At 36.4% G+C, this 22,197-nt stretch overlaps 1 protein-coding gene across 1 annotated transcript; it reads left to right on the top strand.

The window, feature by feature from the left end:
* Positions 1-4,509: 4,509 nt before the first annotated feature.
* On the top strand, positions 4,510-21,543 carry LOC131932281 (N-fatty-acyl-amino acid synthase/hydrolase PM20D1.2-like). Its single transcript, XM_059289150.1, has 13 exons — positions 4,510-4,580; positions 5,879-6,243; positions 7,429-7,664; positions 8,107-8,193; positions 8,702-8,838; positions 9,468-9,587; positions 11,040-11,115; positions 13,039-13,100; positions 14,596-14,674; positions 14,985-15,056; positions 15,271-15,384; positions 20,015-20,066; positions 20,620-21,543. Exons 2-13 carry the CDS (start codon positions 5,997-5,999, stop codon positions 20,847-20,849), a joined length of 1,512 nt encoding a protein of 503 aa, XP_059145133.1. The 5' UTR covers positions 4,510-4,580; positions 5,879-5,996; the 3' UTR covers positions 20,850-21,543.
* The last annotated feature ends 654 nt before the right edge of the window (positions 21,544-22,197 follow it).

Genomic DNA, 22,197 nt, shown 5'->3' with positions numbered 1-22,197 from the left:
TCTTAACTTGTGTTCAATCGAACCCAACAGGTTAGGTAAGTCAATCTCAAGGCTTCGGCGGAGGTCAAGATATATGCCCGACATTTGATTCACCATCAGATTTTGTCAGTGTGAACGATAAACTATTAAGAAGGGTTCGGTGAATGCTCATATGAAACTGGTGGGGTTCGGTACCCCCAAAACGACAAAGAACCACTGCTTTAGAGTGTAGTTTGTAGAAGATGCAAGCGTATTTGGTCTACTTTTGGTTGTGGCTTCAGAACAATTTCGATGAAAGTATGTTACAGTTTTAAATTATTAGATAGATTGAACAAAGTAACAATGTCGTGTTGTACCAATTTTAACTATTTTAGTAGGTTAAAAAAATGATCTATTCGGTATACTATACTAATTTGCTTAGCTCTTAAAATTTAGGCAAAGAGTATGCTATATTACTTATCATATAGCGATATAAAAATACGTGATGTTGATTTCCCTTCAATAATGTGATCCAGGCAAGATGTAATGCAATCAAGTAAAAGTATCTGATCTCTCTCGTTAAAGTTGAGAGAATCGTAAGAATCGTACAAAAAAACTAGTCGCGTCATTTCTTAACAAACTGGCTAGTGAAATCGTACAGTGTTTCTTCCAGACTTTTTTCTCCGGGGGAGGAAGGGGGGGGGGGGGCACTTGAAATTTTCGAGGGGGGGGGGGCGGTAGACTTTTTGGGGGCGGACACTGTTAAAAGTATATATTTTCTATATAATTTTCATTTCGTTCGGGGGGGGGGGCGGGACGGGACGGGACAGAGCCCCCCCCCCCCCCCCCGAAGAGATGCCTGGAAGAAACTCTGTACACTACGTGTTTATATAACTGGTTTCTATTTTAAGTGTTAAATGATTCATCTACTCACCAGTTCCGGTGTAGATCCTTCCCATTTACCTTGGCGAAAAATCGCTCTAGGGGTCGTCCATAAATGACGTCACACTCGTAGGGGGGAGGGTGGTCCGTAATTTTGTGACGGTATGTGATGAGGGGGAGGGGGGGGGCAGGTTCAGATGGTGCGACGTCACACCTTTGCATTATAAAAAAGCAATGTTAGAAAACGAATTTTAGACGTCATTTCGCGTTTTAGAAAACTGTTCTAATAAATTGCAATAAGCATTGGCTAAAATACTCTATTTTGACATAGTTCAGACAAGATTTTGGAAAAAATATCGATGTTTAAAAAAAATTCAACTGCAATTTTGAGGGGGGGTGGTTGTAGGCTGAGGTGTGACGTCATTTTGGGGGGGGGGGGAGTCTGGCTTTTTGCGAAGATGTGTAACGGAAGGGAGGGGGAGGTAAAAATTGTCCAAAATACAATTGGTTTCTTTTCTAAGTGTTAAAAGTTATCTACTCACCAATCCAGTACAATACCTTGCGGTTTTTATTTTGGCGAAAAAGCGCCCCCCTTCCTACCCACCATCTTGGACAAATCTGGTAGAGCGGGTTTTAACGTCACTAACTCTTTTCTAATGTTAAACAATCGTACAGTACGCTTTTGTCTAATTTGTTTCTCTTTTAAGTGCTAAAGGTTATATACTCACCAATCCAGTGTAAATCCTTCCGATTGTAGTCGCGAAAAAGCGCCCCCCCCCTCATCTAGGTAAAGGTGGAGAGCGGTTTTTGACGGTCACTGTTAATTCAAGGTATATGTTCGACATTACACAATCATTCAAGGTAGTTAAATCAGTATGCAAAGGCTCATAGACGTTCCATTTCTTAACTTTGACTGTTTATTCTTCAAAAACTACAGCTTAAAATGAGCTTTTAAATATTTTTTCTACCCCTTTTGGCGCCACCCTAGGGTTGGCCGCCCTCCCCCTAGCAACTCCTCTGGCGGTAGACTCTCTTCGGGGGGGGGGGGCGAAGCAACTAACGCTTTGACTGTTTACTGTTATAGCTTTAAACAAGTTAATAAAAAGTCTAGTGACAATTTAAGCGCAATTTCCTTAATTAATTTTTTGTGACCGAACGAAAGGATATTTTTGAAAACTTTCTTCGGCAATATTGTTCTAAATTATGGCAGGAATCGATTGGTAAATGTTTCAAGTCGCTAAGTGGTCTGGTTGCCGAGATATGGGCCAAAAACTGCATTTTTTTCCGAGGTTTTTTTGCTTTTCCGGGAAATCCAGTAAGGAATTCCGGGAATTTTTTTGGCCCACAATCATCCTCGGAACTTGCTTAACATATTTGCTTTTGGAACTAGTCCTCGATATTGCTTCTTTGAGGAGGAGACACGACTTAAAGCTGCGTACACACATCCATCCATCCAAAAACTGCATTTTTTCAAGGTTTTTTGGCTTTTCCGGGAAATCCAGGAAGGAATTACGGGAATTTTTTTTGCCCACAATCATCCTTGGAACTTGCTTAACATATTTGCTTTTGAAACTACCCCTCGATATTGCTTCGTTGAGAAGGAGATACGACTTAAAGACGACTTAATCGCAATTCCTGTAAGGAAATTGCGCTAACAATTCCTGTAAGGAAATTGCGCTAAAAACTGATGTCTATTTTCTTTTCAGCGTATTTTAAAGCGTGTTAACAACAGTGTTTCTTCCAGGCATCGGTTCAAAGCGTTGGTTGCTCTTAAAATCTATTCGCTACATATTAGCGACCAATGCTTACACTATTACAGCTTTTTATACATCTACTAAGCAGAGGCGTAGCGACCCCTCCCGGCGCCCGGGGCGAACTTTCAGCTTGGCGCCCCCCATAATTATATATATATATATGTATATATATATATATATATATATATATATATATATATATATATATATATATATATATATATATATATAATATATACATACATACATACATATATGTGTGTGTATGTGTTTTTATGTATGTGCGACAGTCCGGAAAAAAATTAATAAATACGCTATATGATTGTCGTTCTCTAAAACTTTACTAGACGCCAATTAAATTCCATTAAGAGATGCATAATTCTTTAAAAATGATGATTAGTAATGTCAGAAAAAATAAAAAGTTGTAGCAGGGGCTAATTCGTTTAGGACAATCTTTTTATGTTTTATTTTTGGAACAGTCTCTGTTATGATATAGTACATACTTGGATTATAAGTTTGTTATATGGAGGTTATACAATTGACATACAATAGCAAATTATTTTTCACACTGGAATACGATATGGGTATTTCATTGACTGGTTAATTCTCGCAGAAGAAAATCAAAAGAGCCAAGAACAGTGGGTTCCATCGAACCCGAGAGGTTCGGTAAATCAGTCTCAGGACTTCCGCGGAGGTCAAGACACACAGCCGACTCATTTGATTTACGATCGGATTTTGTAAGTGTAGACGATACAACTATTAGGAAGGGTTCGGTGGTTGCGCATATATAACTGGTGGGGTTCGGTACCTCCAAAAAGTTAGGAACAACTGCTTTTTTACGTATCGGATAAAGATACAATAATCCGTGATATTTATTTCTCTTAGTGAAGTGATCGTGGAAAGATGTAATGCAATTAAGTAAAAGTATCTGATCTCTCACGATGAAGTTGAGAGAATCGTAAGAATCGTACAAAAAACTTGTCGCGTTATCACTTAGCAAAACTGGCTAGTGAAATCGTACATTAAGTGTTAATACAATTGATTTCTTTTCTAAGTGTTAAAAGAGTTTTCAAGTCACCGATCTTGTACAAATCCTGCGGTTTTTGTTAGTGAAAAAGCGCCCCCCCCCCCCCACCATCTTGGACAAATATGGTAGAGTGGATTTTAAACGTCACTAACTTTTTTTTTCATGTAACACAAAAAACACTTTAGTAGAAAGGGTTTCTTTTCTGAGTGATATCGGTTATTTATTCCTTAATCCGATGTGAATTTTTTCCGATTTTAGTCTTCGAAAAAGCGCCCTCCCCATCTAGGAAAGCTGGAAAGCGTTTTTTCCGGTCACTGTTTCTTAAGGATATACGTTTACAGTTACACAAGGTAGAAAACAGTTAAATCATTAAGCAAAGGTTATCAGCCGTTAAATTTCTTTACCTTGACTGTTTATAATTAAAAACTGCAGCTTAAAATGAGCTTTTAAAATTATTTTCTACCTCTTTTGGCGCCCCCCTAGGGTCGGCGCCCGGGGCGGCCGCCCTCCCCGCCCTCCCCTAGCTACGCCTCTGCTACTAAGTGTCATTAAAATTAAAATGTTTGTGCAGGTTTTTTTTTTATATGAAGTGTCAAGGTACATAACAAGGGAATCCATAAATACAAACATTCCCTTTCTTATTTCCCTTATAATACTTATATAGACTAAAAAACTTACAGCCGCAAAAAAAAAAAAAAAAAAGAGAGGATATCCAAAGAGAAGCAAATAAAGGTTTTCTGTCATCAAAATAGCAGCAAAAAAAAAAAAACACAACAACACAGAAGTTAAGAATATGTAATCATAAGTTTAGGTTGTGGTAGATCTAGTTTTCTTTTTAAAACGACGTCTTTGTACATTTTTAACTGGTCGCAGTATGACTTTTGACCTCATATTGAACTCTGCCCTTTCCTACCTTGCAGATGCTGTGTACAAAACGTCAAAACAAGAGCTCTGGTTAGGTTAGTGAGTTGGTGTTGTTTTAAGTAAGGAGGAAGTTTTTAAAAATTATTCTTAAAATAGAATCTAGAATCATTCATTTATATTATTAGTTTTTAAAATCCACTAGATCATCCCTATAGACTAGGCCTATATCTTAGGGCATAGGGCAGGGCATACATGCCAATACAATTCAATACATTGAATTTGAATGAATACATGGCTTGGCATAGGCCTGTGAGTGTGACGCCTGTATCTAGACTCTACTACTATTTAGTACTAGATCTAGATCTATTTACTATTAGGCCTAAATTTTCTATATTGAATCTATAAATTAAATTACTAATAATTCTATTTGGTAATCTATCGTTTTAGGTACGCAAAATCGCCCGCGACTAGTAATGTGAAAAACAGGTGACTCCTCAAATCTTAATAATTATTTCACATTTTGAGGAGGATTTATGTTTTGAAAAATACAAAAATGTTTCCTTATTTCATTTATGTAAATGTTTTCAAACAATTGAATTTAAACTTTTCAGTAATAAATGAAGAATAGCGATGTTTCCAACAGATGCAACCATGCTCATTTACTATAGCAGCCATCTTGTTTATTTTTTTTATTGTAAACTTATAGCGCAAGATTCAGGGGAAGCCACTCTAACTTACAGATGGCCGCTTTTAATATAGCAAATTCTGCTCGCAAACACTGCTGTTTAAAGATAATTTCTTCTCTTGCCTGTATTGATATATTTAGCCATTGATTTAGGTTTATTATTCATTTATCTATAATATTTGACACAAATATATCACAATATAGTGAATATACTTCTATTAAAGCCTTGACAATGAGGTAACTTTTTTGTACATTACTAGCCGTGGGCGATTTTACGTACCTAAAACGATAGATTGCCGTCTATTTTTACTATATCGTATATAGTATATAAGCTACTATAATATAGTTAATATAGCCCTATACTATATATACTATATAAATTATATACTATATATTTATTACTAGTTAGGCCTAGTTAGCCTACTATAATTTACTATTTTATTTAAATAATAAATATTTAGACTTAGTCAACTTAGTGTCTTAGTAATAGTAATAGTATTTAATAAGTATAGTTAAATAGTAAGTAAGTGTAGTTTAAGAAAATAGATCTAGTCATAGTTCTGTCCAATTTCATGAATTTCACTTGTAGACCTGGTCCTCTAACTCAGTCCAGTCTAATGAGCAATGATTAATGATCTAATCTTGATCTAGATTTCTAAATCTAGATTGTAAGATTAATCTTGTTTTTTAATTTTTTATTTATTTCAGCTCTTCGATTCACCAGACATTAATCATCAGACTGTTAGACAAGATAGTGTGAGCAGGGCAGAAAACAAGAAGGGAATTCTTGACTTTCACCATCACCACCATCCCATCAACAACGACCATGATAAAGTTTGTTTTCTTGTCTGGATTGGTCATCCTGTTTATTGTACTAACTGTCAGAACTGTCCATTTTTCACGCACAAGTCCACCGGTTCAAGAATGTAAGGCTACAGATTCTGATTTCATTCCGTTAAGTGATGTTATGTTGAGCAGGTTTCAGAGAGCCTTGAGCATCAAAACTGTAAGCAAAGATGTCGGCGATTATGACAGGGAAGAACTGGAAAAGTTTAAAAATTTTATTGTTGAAAGTTAGTAAGCTTGATCGTATCTTGTCCATTATACATTTCTTATTTAACAAAAATAAAACCGTGCCTAAACAATTCAATGCAATATGCATCCAGTATTGCATTGTGTTGACTTTTTAAGTGTTCTTTTTTTTTTTGCTGGTATCATGGACTACTAAAACTTTGAGGTGCTGTGTTGCCCATCAATGATATCACCTCCCTACAATAACTTCAATCAAACCTATGAACCCTCACAACTATAATAGGATAAGTTAGCCTGTCACCCCTCCTGGGATGTAGGCAGCTGACAATGAGCTTTCAAGGCATCTCTGTCCTGGGCTAGTCTCTCCAACTGTCCCCTGAAACAACTGTAATTCTAATGAAATATGTTTTCTATTAATAATATAAAAGAATGTCATACTGTCTTAATTAACCCTCTACTCCCTAGTTATAAATCATAACAAAAGTCTTTATTATTCCCAAGCCCTGAGTAGTGCAATGTTGTTATGTATGAGCTAGCAAAAACAATAGCCTTGACTACTTTCTTCAGATAGTATTAATTAATTAACCTCATTATTTTGTTTGCGCTTTTTAAAATAATATTTATTAAAGGCTTGTTAGAGTCCTGAGTTCCTATTAAGGGTGTAGATAAAAATGCAATATTGTGAAATATTTTTTATTTGCCTTTTTGTTTTAGAGTTACCATTAGGGTGTAGATAGTAGTAGGCCTACAATATTGTAAAATATTTATTTGCCTTTTTGTTTTAGAGTTACCATTAGGGTATAGATAATAGTAGGCCTACAATATTGTGGAGTATTTATTTGCCTTTGTGTTTTAGAGTTACCATTAGGGTATAGATAATAGATAATTGTAGGCCTACAATATTGTGAAATATTTATTTGCCTTTTTGTTTTAGAGTTAACATTAGGGTACAGATAGTAGTAGGCCTACAATATTGTGAAATATTTCTTATTCTCCTTTTGTTTTAGAGTTACCATTAGGGTATAGATAGTAGTAGGCCTACAATATTGTGAAATATTTCTTATTCTCCTTTTGTTTTAGAGTTACCATTAGGGTACAGATAGTAGTAGGCCTACAATATTGTGAAATATTTCTTATTCTCCTTTTTGTTTTATAGTTACCATTAGGGTATAGATAGTAGTAGGCCTACAATATTGTGAAACATTTCTTGTTTCCTATTCTCCAAGAGTTCCCAAGATTGCACAGCTCACCGCTGGTGGAGTGGGAAGTTGTAAACAACTACAGCTTGTTGTACAGCATCAAGGGCAGCAACCCTGGCTTAAAACCATTTCTTCTTATGAGCCATTTGGATGTAGTGCCAGCCACCAACATTGAAGAATGGGATGCTCCCCCCTTTTCAGGAGATGTGGTGGATGGATTTATTTATGGACGTGGAGCTCTGGATGTGAAACAGTGTGTAATGGTAGGATTTATACTTTAGTTCAGAACAAATTATTCAAGTTGTTAAAAAAATGAGCATTGTTTTACTTGAAACACATTCTAGATGATTTTATGCATGTTTAATAAAAGAAAGGGAAATCCGTCATATGTAGTAGTATTAGTAGTTTGTAAATTTAAATATTGAAAATTATTTATTTCAGTTAAAGAAGCAATGAAGAAATAGGCCTACCTCAACCCTAGCCCTTAGCTTAATCATAGCTACAACAAATATAGTTAAAATATATTATTTAATAAAATATTATATTGTTAGTATATCTATAATTTAAAATTTTAGCAGTACCAGTTTTAAGAGTATGTGGATGAGACTCCTTGATAAGAATCGAAATTGATTATATATTTTCAATACTATGTAAGTGTATGAAAAGAAAGAATTTTAAGAGTTTTTTTACTTTTACTTCATTTAGGGAATTTTAGAAGCAGTAGAATACTTGCTGTCCAAGAATATCAAGCCTGTAAGATCATTTTATGTCGCCTTTGGCCATGATGAAGAGGTGAGTCTGTATCAAGTGTGAGAGGCTAGTTATGTATATTTCTTCTTTTTTACAACATATTTGATGAACATTTTGAGTATTTGGGGTAGATTTAGAGAGATAACATAGAACTGACAGGATGAAGTGCAGTGGTGGGAGAGACATGGTGGGCAGTGAAGAAAATATAGGAGATTTCTAGTTTAGCAACGTACAAATGCTTCTAAGAGAAAAAAGGCAAGAATAAGTAAAGATAAACCTGTTTTTAAAAATAATAGATTATTATTTCAAAACTATTAGATTATTATGTTTAAATTAATTCATCATCTATAATCTTGAACCTTGTAAGCCTACATTTCTAATTTTTTTTAAATTTTAGTGGGTTTTTTTTATTTATCCATCATTATTTTGTTATAAACCACAAATGTTTATAACATTTACATAGATTGCATGTTAACTTTTATTAACTAGGCCTGTATTAACTAGAACTGACAAAGCTAAAATGAATTGTGTGTTTACTTTTATCAATTAGGTCCATGGTATGGATGGCGCCCAAATGCTTGCAAATAGATTAAAAGAGAAGGGTATTTCTGAACTAGAATTTGTATCTGACGAAGGCCTGCCTGTGACTGAAGGACTGGTGCCAGGAGTCAAGAAGCCGGTGGCCAGGCTAGTCGTTAATAGCTAATTAGTCTTATATTTCTAATGGTAGCATATCAGTTGGACTCTTGATGGGATGATGATTATATATTTTTAAGATCGTGTCCAGTGTTGTTAAAATATTTGTCTTTATATAAACTTGATTATTTTATATCACTTTTATACAAATTCACCATATTTTTATCACAGGATAAATAAATTTTGTACTGAGAGACACATGCTTATAGAAAAATATAATTTTAATCTGTTTTAGCATAATTAAAAAAAAAAATTTTTATGAGTAGGACTATTATAAATAGCATCAGAAAAAACATATTTAATTGAATATATAAATAAGATAGTGATGTTTAATGCATGTGTTAAAGTAGAAAGTCTGTGTGCTAGAAGAACAAAAATAATGTGTTTGTTAAATACGTATGATAAAAAAATTTTCTATTTAAAAAAAAAATTCAGCCGAAATATTTTTAAGAAAGATATATTTTAAAAACCCGACTAATATTTTTTTATATTTCTCTTTGCAAATTCCTTGAATTGCGGGAAATATGTCCTTGCTTGTTAATGTCAGTGACCTATCTGTATTAAAGTGTTTATTGTTTAATGTTTTAGTATTCTGATACCTTTGTTATTTTGTAATGTAGTTTAGGTGTAAGTGAGAAGGGTCAAGTGATTCTCAAACTGTCAGTTGAAGACGCCCCAGGTCACTCTTCAATGCCACCCAAAGAGTCAACTATTGGGATACTGGCCAGAGCTGTGGACAGGTAAGTCACAACCTGCATTGACAGGTAGGTCACAACTTACATTGATAGGTAGGTCACAAGGTCACAACTTGTATTGATAGGTAGGTCACAACTTACAATGATGGGTAGGTCACAACTTACATTGATAGGTAGGTCACAGCTTACAATGATAGGTAGGTCACAACTTGTATTGATAGGTAGGTCACAACTTGTATTGATAGGTAGGTCACAACCTGCATCGATAGGTAGGTCACAACTTACATCGATAGGTAGGTCACAAGGTCATAGTAGGTCACAACTTAGGTTGATAGGTAGGTCACAACTTACATGGATAGGTAGGTCACAAGGTCATAGTAGGTCACAACTTAGGTTGATAGGTAGGTCACACGGTCACAGCTTACATTGATATGTAGGTCACAAGGTCACAGCTTACATTGATATGTAGGTCACAAGGTCACAGCTTACATTGATATGTAGGTCATAAGGTCACAGCTTACATTGATATGTAGGTCACAACTTACATTGATAGGTAGGTCACAACTTACATTGATAGGTAGGTCACAAGGTCACAACTTACATTGATAGGTAGGTCACAAGGTCACAGCTTACATTGATAGGTAGGCCACAGCTTACATTGATAGGTAGGTCACAAGGTCACAACTTACATTGATAGGTAGGTCACAAGGTCACAGCTTACATTGATAGGTAGGTCACAGCTTACATTGATAGGTAGGTCACAGCTTACATTGATAGGTAGGCCACAGCTTACATTGATAGGTAGGCCACAGCTTACATTGATAGGTAGGCCACAGCTTACATTGATAGGTAGGCCACAGCTTACATTGATAGGTAGGCTACATTACAATGTAGGCCTCGTTTTATTGATAGGTAGGTCACAATTTACAGTACATTGTAGGCTTTAATCTCATTGATAAGTAGGCCTCAATTTTCATTGACTGGTAGCCTTCAACGTTTATTGGTGGGTTGGTTAAAACTTTCATCGTTCATCGACATGTAGTCCTAAACAAATTTGATGGGTAGGCCTCAACATACATTACAATGTGGGCTTAAATTCTGTTGGGTAGGTCTCTACTCTCACTTATAGGTGACTTCATTATGATTGTTATGGGTGTGTGATACAAATGATTACCTTTCTGATAGGTAGGTCTATACTCTCACTAATAAGTGACTTCATTCTGATAGTTATGGGTGTGTGATACAAATATTTCTTTTCTGATAGGTAGGTCTTTACTCTCACTTGTAGGTGACTTCATTATGATAGTTATGGGTGTGTGATACAAATATTTCCTTTCTGATAGGTAGGTCTATACTCTCACTAATAAGTGACTTCATTCTGATAGTTATGGGTGTGTGATACAAATATTTCCTTTCTGGTAGGTAGGTCTTTACTCTCACTTGTAGGTGACTTCATTATGATAGTTATGGGTGTGTGATACAATGATTACCTTTCAGACTGGAGTCCACCCCTCACCCCAGCATGATGGGATATGGGGTTGAAAAAGATATGATGGAGCAGCTGGCACCTGAGGTAAAGTTTTTTTTTCTATACCAATGCATGTTGTCATCCATTCAAAAACACAAAGAAATAAAGTGTTACTTGTTTCATTTTATGAAGCCTGTTTAGGATTATATGAAGTCTCATTTGTTATTAAAAACAAAAATGACAATACAAGACGATACACATTTGCTTCAGTTGGGTTTAGCAGTTTTATATTTCTCTCATTATGCTTTTTACATGGCACATTACCCTGTCAAGTATCTGAGGTTTTTTTTCACTGTTAATTTTTAGAGAATTGTCCGAATCCAGTGTGGGTTGTGTTGTGGGTTGTCAACACCACCATGTATGCGAGCCGTGCTACCCCTCCCTTGCTCTCTAAGTATATCGCTACCACCCCCACCAGTCTGGTGAGCTGTGGTTCACGCCAAATACTTACAATCGTAGAGCCGGGTCAAATTAGTGATGGCTATTAGGGGCAGATAATTTATTTTTTAAACTTCCTTCACGACCTAGTGAAAGTGTTTTACAGCAAAATATTTTCAGTTGCAGCATTGGTAGAGTCGAATTCACAAATTATGAATCACTGAAAAAATAGAAAATAAAACAACTAAACAGCAGGCGTAGCTTATTGAACATAATAGTTTCGCTGTCTGTGTATCTATCTGACAAGAACACTGTAGAGAAAACACAAGCAAAATAAAAACTTTCATAGTAAAACGAAAACGAAACTTGACGTCACATTGAGCATATAGTAGGAAATAGTCTAAAGCCAGGGGAGTGCACACAATAATATGACGTCATTGATTCTCGAGTAAACAATTTAATTAAAAAGCAAATTTTGTCTAATCTTAAAAGAGGTTTGCGTAAAAAGTTTCTTTCATGCAATTCTTCGGGTCGAGGCGAAGCCCCATCCCCCCGTAAGAACGTTAGCAAGTGCGGCCAGTGTTTCTTTCAGACTTTTTCCTTCCCGGAGGGAGGGTACTTGAAATTTTCTATTCTAAAAAGTGTTTTGCATGCACAGTTTCTTTCATGCATCTCTTCGGATAGGGGCGAAGCCTCTCCCAGACTCTACCTTTAGTTTGTATGACCTACTAATACGCCTGTGTTTCTTTCAGACTTGTTCCTCCCCGGAGAGGGGGTTACTTGAAATTCTCGAGGGCAGGGGTGGAATTTTCTGGGAGGGGGCGAATACTGGAAAAAGTATATAATTATATTTCGTTGAATTGGACGGTAGACCGTGCTTTGGGGGTGGTGGGGGCAGGGCGGAGCCCCCTACCCGCAAGTAGTCACCAGAAGGAAACTCTAAATGCAACTTGTGTCATGATTTAGATTAGGTACAAGGTTTAGGGGTATGGCTACGACTATATTTAGTATCAATGTGCAGTAACTATGTGTAGATTAAGCTTAAATCTGATTAAAATGCCGATTCTGGATTAAACTCCGTTTTCAATGTAATGTTTCGACTTCAATCAATTTGAAGTTAAGGTGGTGATTTTGGTTTTCATTTTAGTTTAAAGAAAAGAGACAACATTATCAATGGCCAATTATCACTTCGTGTTATTTAATTGTCAGATATCAAAATTATTGTTTTATTAAAATTTATTACTTTTTTTGTTTAACACTGGTGTGCTGTTTCTTTAAATATGTATTATTAAAATTATTGTATTATTAAAGTTGATTACTTTTTTTATTTCACATCGGTGCACTGTTTATTTAATATGTGTTATTAAAATTATTGTGTTGTTAAAATGTATGACTTTACTTAAAAAAGATGAAAAATATTTTGTAATTTGAAAGATACTTAAGTCCCTTTAATTGGGTTTTCACTTAAGTCTGTATTTGGTAAAAAAAAAATTTTAAACATAATTAGTTATAATGGGAATAATAATAGGCAACTAAGCAGAATTATAGAAAGATTGCATTGACTTGCTTATAAAATTTATTTTCTTACAGATGAACATAGCACAGAGAATGATCTTTGCAAACATTTGGTTATTTAGACCCCTCATTTCATGGTATGATTGCCTCCCCTTTATTACATTTTCAAATATTTTAATTGTTCTTTTTAATAATAACAGCTCAGTTTAGCTGGTGTACCAATGCAGAAATGTATGCCACAAGATAAAACAAATTAAGTTTGCGAGGAAAATAATTTGTACAAAACAATCATTTTGTATTGAGGGAAGTTCAAATTCTTGTTAGCTTTTAGATAAAGTAATGTTCCATTTCAAACCTGATGGAACATAGGGCAAGTGAAGTAGAGTTCACCTGTTTCTGTTACATAGGCATATGAAGGGATAGTGTGGTTAGCAGTGCGTCCAGCCGCCTTTACTTTCCCCAGTGTCAGTTAAGTACCCATCAGAGCTGGGTAGACATAATTTGACTTTGTTATTTAACATCGGAATAAATTATTCTAATGTCTACCTATAACAAATTATTCTTTAAAAAAATTAATTTAGTTTCATGTCAACCTGTACTAAAACTTTCTAAATTTATAAAGTTTAGGTTCATGTCTACCTGTAATAATTTATTCTAAAAGAAGTTTTAACTTCATGACTAACTGTAATAAATTATTCTAAAAACATATTGATTTAGGTTCATGTCTACCTGTAATAAACTATTCTAAAAACATTGATTTAGGTTCATGTCTACCTATAATTAACTATTCTAAAAACATATTGATTTAGGTTCATGTCTACCTGTAATAAACTATTCTAAAAACATTGATTTAGGTTCATGACTACCTGTAATTAACTATTCTAAAAACATTGATTTAGGTTCATGTCTACCTGTAATAAACTATTCTAAAAACATTGATTTAGGTTCATGTCTACCTATAATTAACTATTCTAAAAACATATTGATTTAGGTTCATGTCTACCTGTAATAAACTATTCTAAAAACATTGATTTAGGTTCATGACTACCTGTAATAAACTATTCTAAAAACATTGATTTAGGTTCATGACTACCTGTTATTAAAACTTCTAAAAACACAATGATTTAGGTTCATGTCCACTAAACCAACAACCAATGCTTTGATCCTTAGGTTCATGTCCACTAAACCAACAACCAATGCTTTGATCCTTAGGTTCATGTCCACTAAACCAACAACCAATGCTTTGATCCTTAGGTTCATGTCCACTAAACCAACAACCAATGCTTTGATCCTTAGGTTCATGTCCACTAAACCAACAACCAATGCTTTGATCCTTAGGTTCATGTCCACTAAACCAACAACCAATGCTTTGATCCTTAGGTTCATGTCCACTTAACCAACAACCAATGCTTTGATCCTTAGGTTCATGTCCACTAAACCAACAACCAATGCTTTGATCCTTAGGTTCATGTCCACTAAACCAACAACCAATGCTTTGATCCTTAGGTTCATGTCCACTAAACCAACAACCAATGCTTTGATCCTTAGGTTCATGTCCACTAAACCAACAACCAATGCTTTGATCCTTAGGTTCATGTCCACTAAACCAACAACCAATGCTTTGATCCTTAGGTTCATGTCCACTAAACCAACAACTAATGCTATGATCCGCACTGTCACTGCTGTCACTATGTTTAATGCAGGGGTCAAGGTGAAAACATTTATTACTCATTTTTTTTATATATTTCTAGAATGCTTTATTGATAATCAACCTTTTTCCTAATTAACCTGTATTGAAAATATTTGTAAATGGTTAACTTGATGATCATTTTTTAAAATTCTAATTTACTTATTGAAAATATTTTTAGAATATGTACTTGCTTATCAATCTACTTTTTATAATTAGCATGTATAAAAAATATTTGAAATGTTCTAGTGATCTATGTAATTCCAATAGTAACGAAGAACACACATTATTTTTTCTGTAACTATGTTCAATATTTCTCTTCCATTAACCCTAGAACAACATCATCCCGCCCCTCGCTGAAGCTGTTGTCAATCATCGGATACATCCATCACAGACTGTTCAGGAGGTGGGGAAGATTTTCTTTCCTTTTAACATACAACTCCTATATGTATGTGTACTCATTTTTTTAAAGACTGTAAAAAAAATTGTACGTGTTCATATTGGTTAGGTACAGCAATTTTATCATTGTTAAACCCTTCATAGTTTTTCTGTAGATAAAATATTATTTTATTATGCTATTGAATTCCTTGCCATGTTGTGTTTGTTATTTTTGGAATCAGGTGGTGGATTACGATAGGGCAGTTATAGCTGACAGTCGGGTGAAAATAGAAGTTTTGAGTGGATTCGAACCCCACCCAGTGGCAGGGTATTCTGATACAGATTTTGGCTATCAGGTGAGTCAGTGTTTAGACTGTCAGTTGTTATACAGTGTGGGTGGAGGTTTATACAGTGTGGATGGAGGTTTATACAGTGTGGGTGGAGGTTTATACAGTGGGTGGAGGTTTATACAGTGTGGGTGGAGGTTTATACAGTGTGGGTGGAGGTTTATACAGTGTGGATGGAGGTTTATACAGTGTGGGTGGAGGTTTATACAGTGTGGATGGAGGTTTATACAGTGTGGGTGGTGGTTTATACAGTGTGGATGGAGGTTTATACAGTGGATGGAGGTTTATACAGTGTGGATGGAGGTTTATACAGTGTGGATGGAGGTTTATACAGTGTGGTTGGAGGTTTATACAGTGTGGATGGAGGTTTATACAGTGTGGGTGGAGGTTTATACAGTGTGGGTGGAGGTTTATACAGTGTGGGTGGAGGTTTATACAGTGTGGGTGGAGGTTTATACAGTGTGGGTGGAGGTTTATACAGTGTGGGTGGAGGTTTATACAGTGTGGGTGGAGGTTTATACAGTGTGGATGGAGGTTTATACAGTGTGGGTGGGGGTTTATACAGTGTGGGTGGAGGTTTATACAGTGTGGATGGAGGTTTATACAGTGTGGGTGGAGGTTTATACAGTGTGGGTGGAGGTTTATACAGTGTGGGTGGAGGTTTATACAGTGTGGATGGAGGTTTATACAGTGTGGGTGGAGGTTTAGATGTGTGGGTGGAGGTTTATACAGTGTGGGTGGAGGTTTATACAGTGTGGATGGAGGTTTATACAGTGTGGATGGAGGTTTAGATGTGTGGGTGGAGGTTTATACAGTGTGGGTGGAGGTTTAGATGTGTGGGTGGAGGTTTAGATGTGTGGATGGAGGTTTATACAGTGTGGGTGGTTTATGCAGTGTGAGTGGAGGTTTATACAGTGTGGGTGGAGGTTTATACAGTGTGGATGGAGGTTTATACAGTGTGGATGGAGGTTTATACAGTGTGGTTGGAGGTTTATACAGTGTGGGTGGAGGTTTATACAGTGGGTGGAGGTTTATACAGTTTGGGTGGTTTATGCAGTGTGAGTGGAGGTTTATACAGTGTGAGTGGAGGTTTATACAGTGTGGATGGAGGTTTATACAGTGTGGATGGAGGTTTATACAGTGTGGGTGGAGGTTTAGATGTGTGGATGGAGGTTTATACAGTGTGGGTGGAGGTTTATACAGTGTGGTTGGTTTATGCAGTGTGAGTGGAGGTTTATACAGTGTGAGTGGAGGTTTATACAGTGTGGATGGAGGTTTATACAGTGTGGTTGGAGGTTTATACAGTGTGGGTGGAGGTTTATACAGTGGGTGGAGGTTTATACAGTTTGGGTGGTTTATGCAGTGTGAGTGGAGGTTTATACAGTGTGGATGGAGGTTTATACAGTGTGGATGGAGGTTTATACAGTGTGGGTGGAGGTTTAGATGTGTGGATGGAGGTTTATACAGTGTGGGTGGTTTATGCAGTGTGAGTGGAGGTTTATACAGTGTGAGTGGAGGTTTATACAGTGTGGATGGAGGTTTATACAGTGTGGATGGAGGTTTATACAGTGTGGTTGGAGGTTTATACAGTGTGGGTGGAGGTTTATACAGTGGGTGGAGGTTTATACAGTTTGGGTGGAGGTTTATATAGTGTGGGTGGAGGTTTATACAGTGTGGGTGGAGGTTTATACAGTTTGGGTGGAGGTTTATACAGTGTGGGTGGAGGTTTATACAGTGTGGGTGGAGGTTTATACAGTGTGGGTGGAGGTTTATACAGTGTGGGTGGAGGTTTATACCGTGTGGGTGGAGGTTTATACAGTGTGGGTGGAGGTTTATACAGTGTGGATGGAGGTTTATACAGTGTGGGTGGAGGTTTATACAGTGTGGGTGGAGGTTTATACAGTTGGTAGAGGTTTATACAGTGTGGGTGGAGGTTTATACAGTGTGGGTGGAGGTTTATACAGTGTGGGTGGAGGTTTATACAGTGTGGGTGGAGGTTTATACAGTGTGGGTGGAGGTTTATACCGTGTGGGTGGAGGTTTATACAGTGTGGGTGGAGGTTTATACAGTGTGGATGGAGGTTTATACAGTGTGGGTGGAGGTTTATACAGTGTGGGTGGAGGTTTATACAGTTGGTGGAGGTTTATACAGTGTGGGTGGAGGTTTATACAGTGTGGGTGGGGGTTTATACAGTGGGTGGAGGTTTATACCGTGTGGGTGGAGGTTTATACAGTGGGTGGAGGTTTATTCAGTGTGGATGGAGGTTTATACAGTGTGGGTGGAGGTTTATACCGTGTGGGTGGAGGTTTATACAGTGTGGATGGAGGTTTATACAGTGTGGATGGAGGTTTAATACAGTGTGGGTGGAGGTTTATACAGTGTTGGTGGAAGTTTATACAGTGTGGGTGGAGGTTTATACAGTGTGGGTGGAGGTTTATACAGTGTGGGTGGAGGTTTATACAGTGTGGGTGGAGGTTTATACAGTGTGGATGGAGGTTTATACAGTGTGGGTGGAGGTTTATACAGTGGGTGGAGGTTTATACAGTGTGGGTGGAGGTTTATACAGTGTGGGTGGAGGTTTATACAGTGTGGGTGGAGGTTTATACAGTGTGGGTGGAGGTTTATACAGTGTGGGTGGAGGTTTATACAGTGTGGATGGAGGTTTATACAGTGTGGGTGGAGGTTTATACAGTGTGGGTGGAGGTTTATACAGTGTATGTGGAGGTTTATACAGTGTGGGTGGAGGTTTATACAGTGTGGATGGAGGTTTATACAGTGTGGGTGGAGGTTTATACAGTGTGGGTGGAGGTTTATACAGTGTGGGTGGAGGTTTATACAGTGTGGGTGGAGGTTTATACAGTGTGGGTGGAGGTTTATACAGTGTGGATGGAGGTTTATACAGTGTGGGTGGAGGTTTATACAGTGGGTGGAGGTTTATACAGTGTGGGTGGAGGTTTATACAGTGTGGGTGGAGGTTTATACAGTGTGGGTGGAGGTTTATACCGTGTGGGTGGAGGTTTATACAGTGTGGGTGGAGGTTTATACAGTGTGGATGGAGGTTTATACAGTGTGGGTGGAGGTTTATACAGTGTGGGTGGAGGTTTATACAGTGGGTGGAGGTTTATACAGTGTGGGTGGAGGTTTATACAGTGTGGGTGGAGGTTTATACAGTGTGGGTGGAGGTTTATACAGTGTGGATGGAGGTTTATACAGTGTGGGTGGAGGTTTATACAGTGTGGGTGGAGGTTTATACAGTGTATGTGGAGGTTTATACAGTGTGGGTGGAGGTTTATACAGTGTGGATGGAGGTTTATACAGTGTGGGTGGAGGTTTATACAGTGTGGGTGGAGGTTTATACAGTGTGGGTGGAGGTTTATACAGTGTGGGTGGAGGTTTATACAGTGTGGGTGGAGGTTTATACAGTGTGGATGGAGGTTTATACAGTGTGGGTGGAGGTTTATACAGTGGGGGGAGGTTTATACAGTGTGGGTGGAGGTTTATACAGTGTGGGTGGAGGTTTATACAGTGTGGGTGGAGGTTTATACCGTGTGGGTGGAGGTTTATACAGTGTGGGTGGAGGTTTATACAGTGTGGATGGAGGTTTATACAGTGTGGGTGGAGGTTTATACAGTGTGGGTGGAGGTTTATACAGTGGGTGGAGGTTTATACAGTGTGGGTGGAGGTTTATACAGTGTGGGTGGAGGTTTATACAGTGTGGGTGGAGGTTTATACAGTGTGGGTGGGGGTTTATACAGTGTGGGTGGAGGTTTATACAGTGTGGATGGAGGTTTATACAGTGTGGATGGAGGTTTAATACAGTGTGGGTGGAGGTTTATACAGTGTTGGTGGAAGTTTATACAGTGTGGGTGGAGGTTTATACAGTGTGGGTGGAGGTTTATACAGTGTGGGTGGAGGTTTATACAGTGTGGGTGGAGGTTTATACAGTGTGGATGGAGGTTTATACAGTGTGGGTGGAGGTTTATACAGTGTGGGTGGAGGTTTATACAGTGTGGATGGAGGTTTATACAGTGTGAATGTAGGTTTATACAGTGTGAATGTAGGTTTATACAGTGTGAATGTAGGTTTATACAGTGTAAAATGAGGTTTATATAGTGTGGATGGAGGTTTAGACTGTCTAAATAAGACCAGGCCATTGAATGTAGGCTAAGATAAAACAATTTTTATACCTTCATTGGTAGTACATTTTTAATAGAATTTTAGACTGGCTAAATAAGACCAGTCCAATGAATGTAGGCTAAAATAAAACAATTTTTATACCTTCATTGGTAGTACATTTTTAATAGAATTTTAAACTTTCTAAATAAAACTAGACCATTGAATGTAGGCTAGAATAAAAGAATCCTTATACCCTCATTGGTAGTACCTTTTTTAATAGAATTTCAGACTGTCTAAATAAGACCAGACCATTGAATGTAGGCTACGATAAATTTAATCCCAGCTACTTCAATAACTACCATATTTTATTGTATCAATTATGTTTGAAGCCCATGTTACGAATGTGCAATTGGTAGAAAATATAAGCTTTACCTGAATTATATTTATAGAAGAAAATTGTTTTAATACTTTTTAATGTATACAAATATTTGAATTGTGTTCTACATTTATTCAATTTTGAAAGGTTTTGAAAACCAGCATTAGACAGGTGTGGCCTCAGGCTGTTGTTGTACCAGGTAGGTCCACCAATTTTTTTAAAAACATTTCATATCTATGGCAATGTTTTGTTTGAATGACAAATGTTACATGTTCATTGAAAACAATATTATGAAAAAAAAAATACATCACAACCCGTAAACTAGAGGTAGACTTCTGATTTAGCTAATGTTTTGAAATAAATTAAAAATTGTATTCTAAGATATGGAAGAAATATGTAAACAAACACATATGTATACTTAGTATTTTTCTGTTTTAGTTTATGTTATAGAATAGTTTTTTAAAAAGACAATTTGCTAAATGTGTACGTAAACAATTTTCAGGGATTATGTTTGGCAACACATATACTCAAACAATTAATTTTCTGTTTTAGTTTATGTCATACAATAGCTAAAAAAATTGTTTTTTAAAACTTGATTAGCTCACTATGTACGTAAAAAACTTTCAGGCATTATGATGGGCAATACGTATACTACAACAATTATTTTTCTGTTTTAGTTTATGTCATACAATAGCTAAAAAAATTGTCTTTTAAAACACGATTAGCTCAATGTGTACGTAAACAACTTTCAGGGATTATGATGGGCAACACAGACACCCGCTTTTACCTGAACTTCACCACCAACGTATACCGTTTCTCACCCACGTATATGTTACCTGGTGACCCCCAGCGTTTCCATGGCATCAACGAACGCCTCTCCGTGAAGAATTACGAGCAGGTGATCAACTTTTACTACCACTTGATCAGGAACTCTGAGCAGGCAGGCGTCTCACCTGCGCACCAAGATCACGCTGACCTGTAGACAGTGAACAAAATATTCCCAGGTGTGATTGTTATTTTTTTTATACTATTGATAACCAATGTTGAGATTTTATTTAATATTTTTTTTAAATGAGAGATTATAAGTGGCAAACAGCCTTATTGACATTGTGTTGCTGTGATAAGCTAATATGACAGTTGAGAGAAACAGTTCTTTCAAGAAGAGAACTTAACTCTTTGTCTTGTTGCATTGAAGTAACAATTTTTTACTGCTACATTTTTTTTTTTTTCAATTCAAATTCTGGCTTCTAAGTGTTGAGTCTTGAAAAACAGCTAATATACATACTGTAGACTGATTTTGTGGTGTTTTTTTTCTGTGTAAATTCCTGAGATGATATGCTCATAATTTGTTATTTAAGGAACATGACGCTTGACTCCCTAAACTTGTTGTATTTACTAATAATATATTTTGTGGTTACCGGAGAAATGGGCAAATGAAAACTGCTCACAAAAAGTGAACCAGGGCATTTTTGTTTTTTTTAAATGGGGCATTTGTAGACATAAGCAAAGAATGACCACTTGTACATTGTTAAGGTGTAGTATTTGTATTTGTGCATTTTCTCTTTGCGCAGTTTTCTGTTGCTGTTTTCAGTTGGCCTTAATATTTCTTTATCTATATCAAAATAAACATTTGTTAAAATATTTTATGAGATGAGATTTTGATAGCAGTGTTTCTTCCAGACTTTTTTCGGGGTGGGGGAGGGGGGGGGGGGCATGCCTAGAAGAAACTCTGTTTGAAAGTCTAACTTCTTGTTTTCAATGTTTATCCTTTTTCTAATAATTTACTGCAAATCAATATTTTTTTTTAATTTGATTAAATCTAACATTAGCTTCCATTTAAACATTGCTTCTGTTTTATTTTTTTTTTAACTATTTGGTTTGATAAGTAATTGAAGCAGATTTATATAATATAAGGGAGTATATTTCACAGATTTTTTTAAAAATGTAACCTTAAAGGCCTCTTAAGAACCTACAACTGCAAAATTAGGAAAGAAAAAAATATAGTTTGAATTGGAAGATCCAACTCAGAAATCTATAAAAAGAATGAAGGTGGGGGGGGGGGGGGAGAGAACTGAAAAGATGTTTATTGAACGTAGCCTACAAAATAAATATAATGCTAAGCTTTTTTTTCATAATGACAAATGTTGTATGTAACAATGTATTTTTTACCGTATTGCATTCCTTTAATTTGTTGTTGTTGAAATATACAGAGTTTTTTTTTATTATTGAGAATCGTGTTTCATTATTTATTTATACATTTATTAATAATTATCATCAAACAATCAGAATAAACCAGATCGATAAAGTTTCAAGCCATGTTATCTTCTTTT

Source organism: Physella acuta, unplaced genomic scaffold (assembly GCF_028476545.2).
Source record: "Physella acuta isolate Inbredline_101_S28 unplaced genomic scaffold, ASM2847654v3 ptg002128l, whole genome shotgun sequence".
NCBI classification, from domain to species: Eukaryota; Metazoa; Mollusca; class Gastropoda; family Physidae; genus Physella; species Physella acuta.
Note: the sequence above shows the minus strand (reverse complement) of the source record. Positions and strands in the feature narration are given on the sequence as shown.